The following is an 11,072-nucleotide window of genomic DNA, read 5'->3' as shown; positions in this document are numbered from 1 at the left end:
TGGATGAAATAATCAATGTGAAATAGTTATTTTGATTAGTTGAAGTGGAATCATTAAGAAATCGTCTGAAATTAGAAAAAGAAATGAATATGTAAAGATGGATAGTGGAACCCAGGATGAGCGTTTCGTCTTATGTGGGACTCGTCAGCTGGATGTACCTTCACCTCAGAGTTGATGTTCACTATGGGGCTCGAACTCAGTACCATTCGCTTCAAACACCATCGCGTTAATTACTTAGCTACTGAGTTCTGATAAGTTAGTTGGAAATATATGGCGTTGTTGAGAAGTAATGACTTACGGAAGCTTATTCTCATTATAACTTCAACATCACATCATATTGAAGAATCATACAATTTAAACACTAATAAATCTCTTAATACAAAATAACACTAAATGATTTTTTTAATCATAATTCAATTACATCAAAACTGAGTTCATAGTATTGAATAGGATTGAATATAAATAATATGAAAATGATACTTTACAATCTAGTTGTATAGTTTAAGTGTATTCATTATTTCTCAACAATTAATTCAATTGTTAGTTATTCGACTCAAAGTCCATTTATAACAAACAGTTATATGATTGGTATTAGTTCCAATCATTTGTATATTTACATTGTAACATTTCACTGTATTTCAAAACGTAGTCGGGATACTTCAATACGGTTAGTGACGACATTCTATGGAAACCTTTTTTTAGACTTTTTTCTTTACGTTAAATTACAACTTCTTAATCAAATACAGAATGTGAGTGTAATGAATTGTCCATTGTTGAATTTCAGTTATTGATGAAGACTCTTTTCATAGTGTACTAGCTTCTATAATGCAATAAACTGTAAAATAATCATTCATTCATTTGGAAATGACTTTCAGACGAATTACAGAGGTTCTTCAGGGTAGTTATGATTACTATTATTGTAAGATCATTGTGTAATATCACAATCAGAACGAAGCTACAATAAGATACTACTAGATATCAGTTCACTGGCTAACGAGTGAAATACTTATAGTGTTACGTAGTTATTTTTAAGTTTGATTCTCAGTAGAGTTGTAGATGCATACTTTAATGGATTTGAACCAAATATCTTTTCACTAATTCAAGGTTCTTGATGATACTTCAGCAAACGTGAGTATGTGATTTGACCTGTATACACAATAAACTAATAATCAATCGTGGTGATTAGTTTTGTTTGTTCAAAGTAATTCATAAATTTCACTTGCCTTTTTCGGCCACACAGATGAACAGACTTCGAGCAAAAATTCTAGATACACTCTGTGAACAATTCGTCCGTTAAATATTATGCCAACAGATTGATTTTAGTCTTACGATTATGTGCCATGGGTTATGATGCCTATATACAATCTACAAAATTAACTATATGATAAGCTCAACATTATCATTTTAAACGTTATCAGTACTAGACAATGCCATGTTCTCGATTCAATTTGACTAGACCTTATGGACTACTTGCCGATTAATTACAACACTTAACACATTGATAAATGGAAACGAACTATATTTATCATACCTACTGATACTCTTTAGGAAGGTTGTATTAGCTTATGACTAGTATGATTATGTAAACTGATTGATATGCCATTTATCGCGCTGCTGAGGAGCCCCATTGTAGGACGAAACGGTTGTCCATTGCTTCTAGGTTTTCAATGGTGGCCTAACATTGATCGATTCATGACCTCAATCAAAAGTTAACAATCTCCACAACCCTATACTGTTATTTATATTAATAGTTATTCCATACGTGAACTTTTATTTCGCTATTATTGTTTAATTTCTGCAATATTATATATGTCGTAGAAACAAGCACATTTCATTCAGTCAATAAATGTAAATTGAGATCGTCAATAAACATCATCATTATTGTTCTGCAATATGGGCTTCAGAATAAAGCATATATTTCAACAGAATGCTCTACAACCCAAATTATCATATACTGCGATGGTTTGTTTTCAATTGAGATTATTATTGAATTTTAGGTTTTAATACTTACTAGTGTACTATCAATTTTATCAATCATTGTTACACTAACCTTATCCTTGTTGTAAGCTAATTGATGATCAAAATTATTATTCATTAGAGGTAGAGAATTTAAATCGGCGACATGTATAACAATTTTCACAAGTGTATTCAAGTATGTTCAATTTATACTTACATAATGTGCTTATATTCAATCATCATATCATTATTAATGAATATAATATTACAGTTATTTAAAACATTAAGTAAGCTACCTCTATATGACATCATTCAGATAGGTTTCAATACATTTTAACGTGTTTTTAATTGTTCAACTAAAGATAATACAGATTTTGTTCATAATGTAAGTTGAATAATCATAAATATCATCAGTGTGTAATGTGGCGTTGAGTCACGGTTGACTATGATCACCACTAGAGGAAGACTGAGTGCCAGTTAACTGATAAGATCCCCCATAGGCCAAATATCAGAAGGCAGTTGATGGCTGTAGTCGAGATGTATTTGTGGGCGATCTCGTAGTATCGAAAAAAGACAGAGATCATGTCAGATTACAACTATGATTACTGAGCGTAACCGAATTCGTGCAAGGTCACAATCAACGGAAGAATGTATGTGTTTTGGTACAGTTAAACAAACAAGTACAATAAAACAATCCGTGGTACAATTGGTTATAATAATAATTGTTTCCATTACACCAATCGTGTTCTCTTGATAAAAGTAGGTCACTACAAGTGTATGGAAGAACATATCGTATTCTACTATGTTAATTTTTACACAGATATGTATATGAACATATTCACGTTTAATATCTGTTGTATCCCACTGGAATATATTTTAAATCATTACAAATCTGTATAAATCCAATCAAATGTTTGTTTGTTTTAAGTTAACCAGAGTAGAATGTTACAATATATTCGTTTTTCTCTTAAATGTAATTAACTTTACAAGTGGAGTCTACGAACTTGTAACAAGATTATTGTTACAAAACAATTTATATTATCAAAGGAATAGAAGTATCAAGTGATAGTTTACCTACCATCAGTTAAATCTTCAAGCTTCCCATTATTTGATGTATGAAGTTATGTTGAATAGGTAGATATTTTGTCATTCCTTAAAAACTTTCATCATCATCATTCACACATATAACATAAAGTAATGTGAAAGTGTAGATCAATAAGTTAACAAGTGTGGATATGTACTGATTGGACACGAATTAACTGCAAACAAGACAGCTACTCTTAAAATCTTTCATTTCAGCTGGACGTGAAATATAAGAGAAGTCAATTCAACTTATGACTGAAGAAAATTTGTATTCTGAAAAAGTATCACCCTTTTCATACATTTTTCCGACTTAAAATTAATTAACTTATTTAAACTTATTTGTTCAATAATAGAACCGATCCTTACATAATAGGGTTTTAATCACGTAACCACATGGATTGAAATATAACTTGTTATAATTTCTATCTTATATTGGCTTCTAAATGGGTCAACTTTTAATTAAACCGTATACTGTCCCACCAGATCCTTTTCAGCAAAGAATAATCCATTTTACTGAGTATTTATTGCAGATTACTTCGAAATGAACAAGTCACTCTGAACAAGGCATGATCATATCAAATAGATGAGTACGATAATGAGTTCCTAATGAAGTTGATATGTTTCATAATTAATTTGATGGATTACAAGTGTATATATATATATATATATATATATATATATATATATATATATATATATATATATATATATATATATATATATATATATATATATGAAGCATATCATCTTCATTAAGAACTCATTACCGTACTCACCCATTTGATGATAGAAGAATTGTAAACATTCCCATTGATCCTGAGTTAGATCCACTGTTACGGGATCGATACTACTGATAAGATCTATAAGAGGACGACACAGTTTACCGATGTTCTAGCTAAAAACATTGATTTAAAACTAAGTGTTAACAGTGTTTCTTTATTTAAAATCAGATTATTTATACAACATTGATCATCATTATCTATATCTTCCAAATCAACTCAGTCTACTTACGTATTCTTAATATTGTTATGAAGTACTCCGATGTTCTACTCACTACGTTATCAAATATACACAAATAAAAAGAAATATATAATGAATATAATGTTGTTGTTTTTTTAGTATTATTGGTTTTTTTCTAGGAATGATGTTGGTTATTTTACGGAAGATGAGAGAAACGTATCCCCTGAATATAATAATGTTAATTTTATACGTGAGAAACTATTATTTCACTGATTATCATTACTATTCATAATAATTATATCTTTCCGATCGATATAGTTGGTGAAATTATTTTCAAGTGTTTAGCACTTGAAACTTCAAAGATCATCATGTTTGAAACATGTTCATTCATATAGATGACGTTGATATAATCTAGAACTACATTTAACAACAGAACCTTATATATATATATATATATATATATATATTGAAAGTTCAAACCCGCCTGTTGACTCTTTTTAGCTCTTACTAGACCAGTAAAGGAATGTATGTCTACCTCATTATGTATATATATATTGGTTCCCTGGGATGCATATTATAAAACAAAACATTATTTTTATTTTTATTTTCAAATACAAAGAAATAGGTCCCCATGATCGAACCATTCATAATAGTTAACATGTAATAAAATCATCAGGGAAATATGGTTGGACAATCATAAATTCATCTTATAACATACATTATTCTGTAATATTAATATTGACCTAATCATGATCAGCAGCAACTTTCATGAAGTCACATCATTTCTATTTTAAGAATGAAACCATCTCTATTTCAAAATTGACGAGTGTTTGTCAATCGATGTGTTTAGTGATTACAAGTTTGTGTTGAGTTTAGCTATAGTACATTCAGGGTGCAACTAAATTAAAGACGCAACGACATTTAAAAGCAATTTAGTACGTGTGTAAATCTACAGATTTTTAAAATAACATGGGACTTAAGTGGTTTCCAGTTGTTTAGAAATCCTTGAGAAATAATCAGTTTTACTAGATGTAGTTACCACAGTAAATTTACCATATATTCAAATGCTTCAACATAGTCCTTCAATATTACTTTGTTTATGATGTAATATAATTAACCAAAGGTATGCAGTAATAGAGGAACAAACACTCTAGACATACTCGAAATGCTTCTGATTTATCTACAGTATGATCTATCGTATAGTTCCATCCTTTCCCAACGGAGTTCGTTCCCGCCTCCTACATATAGCTGAAGCCATAAGACATCGCACATATAACTCTAGACATAGGAGGTGTCAATCTAACAGTTAAAAGAAAATATTCTTGTTGAACTCTCTTTATTGTTTATTAAAAATAGTTAAAGCTAAATAATTCCAATAGTTTGACATATTTTGTGAGCTCAATTTTACAAGAGTTAGTAACAACTCACGTAGATAGACGTGTGTGTAAATTATTCCATAATGATATATTTATGATGTCTCAACAATTAGAATTTATGACGTTTCGCTGATTAGTTCCAGTCTTTTCTTCATGGAGTAAATAAATGATCCAATTTATTAAATATAAAACTAAATAGTGCAAAGGGGTAAAATAGAATATTGAGTTCATTTATAATCAAAATATCTCATCAAGTCGATGTCATTGAATTATCTAGTCAATATGGTTCTGTTATAGAGACTGCACTGCATGGATGTGCTAGACAGTGTCAGAAATATATCCTTATCTTTCTATAATATACATTTCATAACTATCCCATACGCTTTGGAAAATATTTAACAAATGCTTTCGAATTTCTAAATAGGGTTTGGCTATATCTGCAGCTCATGGATACTCTATCATCAATGTGGAAATTCTAGTAAAAGTCATAGCATGGGTTATTGCTTTCGTGTTGCTTTCGATTTTGGTCCCGGTTGGTATGGTTATAAAGACTGACTTAAGTCAATATACAAGTGTATTTATGTTTTACTGTGTTGCAGAACTTTCCACAATCACAATAGTATTTATCGGTCTTATTATAGCAGGTTACACACAGGTAAGTCATTCTAAATCTTAAAAAGAATTTATTAATCTGGATCACTAAATATATATATGTTAGCTCAGACGTTTACACATAATCGTTAATTGGTCACAAATTATTGTAACATGATATTTCACAATTACTAATTTCATTGTATTTTTTATGTTTCATAGGTGGCTTTGGCTGTTTATGTGGCCGGGGTATTGCCCCTATTGATTCCTGTAAGTTTCTAGTCATTATTTTGCAAATAGATTTAAAATGATACGAGGTATTAGTGAACAGAGTAAGTCGTTCATTTACTTACATCATATTCGCTATAAAAGTGACAGCTATGCAGTTTGATTAATAGTTATCTCTTTGAAGAAATCGTATTTTTAGAGTTGTATCTGATGTTTAATATGTTTGTAATGAACTAGTATAAATCACGTATCTTGTTTGCACTCGTTTCTTGATGAATAGTTGAAGGTCTCTGAAAGTGTTCAATAAATGTTGCCGGAATATCCTAAGCATTCCGATATATATTTACACATTATGATCGTCGAGTATTTATTGATTTTTATTATGAAACATTCACTTCAGTGACAAGTTAGGACACTGACCTTTCAGAAAACATGTTCATGTATTTGTTGGTATTTTGAATGAATCAAAAGTTCTAAACCAAACTGTATTTCTGTACTTTCGACAAAGAGTGATTTGACTAGATGTAATGAAACTGTCAGAAATAATAAGTGTATTTCGTTAATAGTAGCAATGTTCCCTATATCACGATTTTATATGTTTGAGGTGCTGTGTTTTCTGAGCTGGATTGTTTAGTTCTGAAACTTCTATTGTTCTTCTAGGTGTTATAACGGTTGAGTTTCCAACGTTTACACGTATGGGACGTTAATTTACCTTAGATGAATATCTACACTAGATTCTCTTCCAGTGTCTATTCTACAGGACTTCAACACAACTCAGATCAAGAACACGTGATTGGCCTGGCCACAACTTAAATATATATTTCCACACCAAAAACCCAACACAACCCAACAACAATGAACAATCAATAATAATAAGTATAAGGATAGGGGAATATATATAACTCATCTGACACCTGTCAGGCATCTACATGTCTGACTAAGCAGACAACCAATCATTATCATTCTCGCCCACATCAATAGGGAACCTCAGCCTCACTCCCCTTAAAAAAGTTGGCGTTCAAAATTTCACCATAGTGACTAACAACTTGTTTTGTTCATCTAAAATTCGATAAACCCGTTGTTTATCAGGGTTTACAGGTTACCATACGATACTTACAAATTAAAGAACTTTAAGGTTTTCTAATACGAATAGTCCAACTGCCGACTTGATACTGGAGTCTGACAGATGTCATATTAGCAATAAGGCGTCAACACAAGAAAAATACCAAGTTTAGTAGAAATTTGATATTCAAACGGAACAACTTCGAACGATGCAGCTCAATATATCCAGTAAAGAAAGCATAAATTCTCCTACCATACAGGAGGTTAGGAAACTAATTGTAGTAGTAATCAATTAGAAAAAGGCGAAGGTCGAGTAAAAAAAATTGGTTAGTAAAAATGCTTTTGTGTTTACTGCTAATAGTATGATCTTGGCATTGTAAGTTAAAAATGAATAACCTTGTGATCGTCTTAATGGTTATGAATACTGTATGGTCATATCTGCATGTTTGTAATGATCTTTCCCCCCCCTGATCTAAACTCTTACCTTACAGTTATTGCCATCATCTTTTATTTGTTTATAGAATTATTCGATCTCATTATGTCTATGAACTACATGATCAAACTGTCAGATTTCTAAGAACCTTCCGGTTTTCTTTATGTTTCCTCCATTCATTATTTAAACGAACTCTCAGTCGAACTCTTGTCTATAATTGTCTATATGAGTTGATAAGAGGGAGGCTGAGTTGTGCCATTTATTAGTGAACTGATGTTCATGTAGACGTAAATGAAGGTTTGGGAACGTGGTCTTGTTTCGTTGCCTCATTAAATGTAATCTATCCCGTAGATCATGTTTGATTTATCTTTGTTTGTCATTGTGTCTTTTTATTCCTAGCAGTCTTAATAACCAGTATAGTCTCTGAGATGTTTTCCATGTAGGGTAGAATGATCCGTTTGTTGGTTTTTTCTATAAGTTGTGTATTTTATGTTCCATTTGATAGACAGTTCTTAATCATGTTTTATGATTATCAATCCCGCCTAAATACGTCCATTATGTACCTTCTTTCACTTTCCTTGTGATGTTTGTGTTTAATATGTCTTTATTCTTTTAGGAATTGTTTCAATGCAACTTTTAACTTACTAGGTTGTTACTACTATAATTTAATGTTTTTTAGGTGTATTGCTTGTCAATATATGCCAGTTTTCCTTTGTTGATCAAAAATGAAAGTTCGTTGTATCGTTTCTTTTCTGATATGAATTTTATGTCGCCAAAGACGTTATTGGTCAAACATTAGCACTCTTCAGATGAACTCATTCGATGACATCGAACGTATTGTCTACACAATGTATTCAGATTTCTGGTTTTATCATTGGTAAGACCGGAGTTCCTAGCCCCTGTATAACAGCTTCTGCAATTAAACCGGAAATCTATGACCCTAATAGATTTTATTTTGTTTATCCACAAATTTTTTTCGTTCAGTCGGGAATATGTTATTAGACATGGGATCAATAAGAATTCAACTTTCAGAATTGCTATATTTTGAAAGATTAATATCAATGGAGAGGGGCAAGGATTTGGTAGATTTGCTGCAGCTGATGTATACAACGCTGTAACATCCAAAGAAATCAATTTGTTGTTGGCGATTTGAATATCTTTCATTTTATCTAAGGATTATGTTGAACATTTGATAGAGTAGTCGAATGAGTTTATCACATATTTCAACACCATTGGTATTTCTATTGAAACACAAAATGTCCTTGAAAGTGTAATGATCTTTTGCGATGTACAGCTCGTGTAATTTTGGTCAACCATAACGTTGGGAAATAAGAAGTCCATTTGATTTTCTTAGCTATGAATCTTGCTTGTTAGTCATCCATCTTTGATTAGTCTGTTTTAGAGTACTATAGATATTGCCGTCTAGTTTTGGTTGGGATTAGTTTCCATTCGTTGGTATACACTATCATCTCTGTGTAACCTCTTATCGTTCCAAATATAGTCCTTTCACTCATGACTATTGTGGAACGCTCCTTGTTAAGAATGATCATGATTGTATTTCTCCTTGTTTTCTGTTTCCGTAGAGCCTTCCGTTTTTATGCCTTTAGTCGAAAGCAGTCTTCTTTACATCGACTCAACAACATTACCACTTGTCTTATTTGTTGTTGAGTTTCTTCATTTAGTCTTGATGTTTTAGACGAGGAATTCAGCGGTATGAATGATTTCGGTGCCGAAAAATTTGATGTATTGTAATTCAACCCTTTCTGAACTAGACTTTTTTTACCTTCATAAAGTTTGTTTTAATAAGCTTGTTACACAGTTGTTTGTCTCTACTTCAGTATTTTACAATAATTTTGCTTCTTAGATCAATTATGATCTTTCGTTTTCCATTCTTTTTTCCAGCTTGCGATTGGTTTCGGGCAGCTTACATTTAGTACAAGTTCCAGTTATACTTACAATCCGGATTACTGTCTGGCATCATTGACTTTATTCACTACGCTATTGGGATTTTTTATTACCATCAGTGTAGAAGCTCATTTCATCAAACAGCTAATGAAAAAACAATACTACCGTTAAACTACTGTAAATGTCTCGCTAAAAGCATCAATACATATATATTATTTAATTTGATATTTATTTATCATAATCACATGGTGTAGTGAATAGAACATGGATGGGGACAGTCGAATTGTATTAAGCACAAAATTACAGAGTTACTTGGTAAAATAGAAAAACCATACTATAATACTTAATTTGCAAAATGTTCAATAATTGTCTCGAACTTCATTGTTCTTACATTTCCATATTAATTGCTTTCTGTTCTCGCTTTTCCTTTCCTGATCTTCCCCATCTTCTGCTACCAGACATTACATTCCTGACTCGCGTCATATACTACTTATATCAATATAAGTAGCACGCACCACAATGGTTTACATGCTTTCCCAATCAAGTTTCATAAAAGTAAACAAACATAACATCTTGTATCTTATCATTTGGACTTCAAATGGTGAAAGACGTCGTCAAATATCATATCAACTGTACTTATTTAGCTGAAATTTAATGCTATTGGTTGATTTGTAAAACATTGACAAGAATATTTTTACAGAACAAATAGCTTGATTTCAGTTATTATCGAATCATGCATCACCGTCATGAAATCATTCTTTATCAGTATATGTATATTTAATTAGAAAGTTTAGATTATATATAGATGAATAGACTTTAAGTTACAAAATGTTAGGATGATAAATTCCAGGTTTCTCTTATTCAAAATCGTCGTTATAAGTAGATTACATATGCACAAATTACAAATTAATATCATCATCACCTAATCATATGTAATTTTGATAAAATGATCGTTGAAAAATGGAGTATTATCGATTAGATGTTGAATAAGATGACAATGGCTTCCTTGAATTCATAACATTTCGGAGTTGACTGACTTAGATTAGATGACTATTTATCGTCATTCACCAAAAGTACTTATTTATATTTTGTCTTTAACTGGAGAAAACTAACTTGACTTTCCTTCATCCGAGGTGGAGAAATCATTCTGAAGAAATATTAATAAGTTAGGAATTGACTATCAGTATTATTACTAATGTTGTTGATAGCACTATTAGTTGCGGGAAGTTTTACGTGCAATAAAGCACAGAAAAAAATGCTATTTTAGAAGCTTTATTCCAACTGATATGTAGTATAAACACACAAACCTCTACTATGTTCATTTTAGCTTGATATCATCAGACTGTAAATAAGGCTACCGAAAACTTTACTTCCAATATCATGGTAAATTACATCACTCTATTCAGTTCCAGCATATATTCATTTAACTATAATATTTATTGTCTTTTGTATGCTACTGAAGACTTCAAACTCTGTGA

General features: G+C 31.1%; 1 protein-coding gene across 2 annotated transcripts; it reads left to right on the top strand.

Moving 5' to 3' along the window:
• The first annotated feature begins 485 nt into the window (after nucleotides 1-485).
• MS3_00004975 (uncharacterized protein) lies at nucleotides 486-10,359 on the top strand. 2 transcript variants are annotated; one of them, XM_051212976.1, is made up of 10 exons: nucleotides 486-667; nucleotides 703-749; nucleotides 1,819-1,962; nucleotides 1,998-2,062; nucleotides 2,099-2,152; nucleotides 4,179-4,249; nucleotides 5,800-5,911; nucleotides 5,949-6,030; nucleotides 6,189-6,236; nucleotides 9,592-9,814. In XM_051212976.1, exons 3-10 carry the CDS (start codon nucleotides 1,894-1,896, stop codon nucleotides 9,763-9,765), a joined length of 675 nt encoding a protein of 224 aa, XP_051068906.1. In that variant the 5' UTR covers nucleotides 486-667; nucleotides 703-749; nucleotides 1,819-1,893; the 3' UTR covers nucleotides 9,766-9,814. The 2 variants fall into 2 exon arrangements, with proteins under 2 accessions (XP_051068906.1, XP_051068905.1); XM_051212975.1 differs by lacking the exon at nucleotides 703-749 and having other exon boundaries at nucleotides 4,159-4,249; nucleotides 5,800-6,030; nucleotides 9,592-10,359.
• Nucleotides 10,360-11,072: the final 713 nt, after the last annotated feature.

Source organism: Schistosoma haematobium, chromosome 3 (genome assembly GCF_000699445.3).
Source record: "Schistosoma haematobium chromosome 3, whole genome shotgun sequence".
Taxonomy (NCBI): Eukaryota; Metazoa; Platyhelminthes; class Trematoda; order Strigeidida; family Schistosomatidae; genus Schistosoma; species Schistosoma haematobium.
The sequence above is the reverse complement of the archived record's forward strand: the minus strand, read 5'-3'. Positions and strand labels throughout refer to the sequence as shown.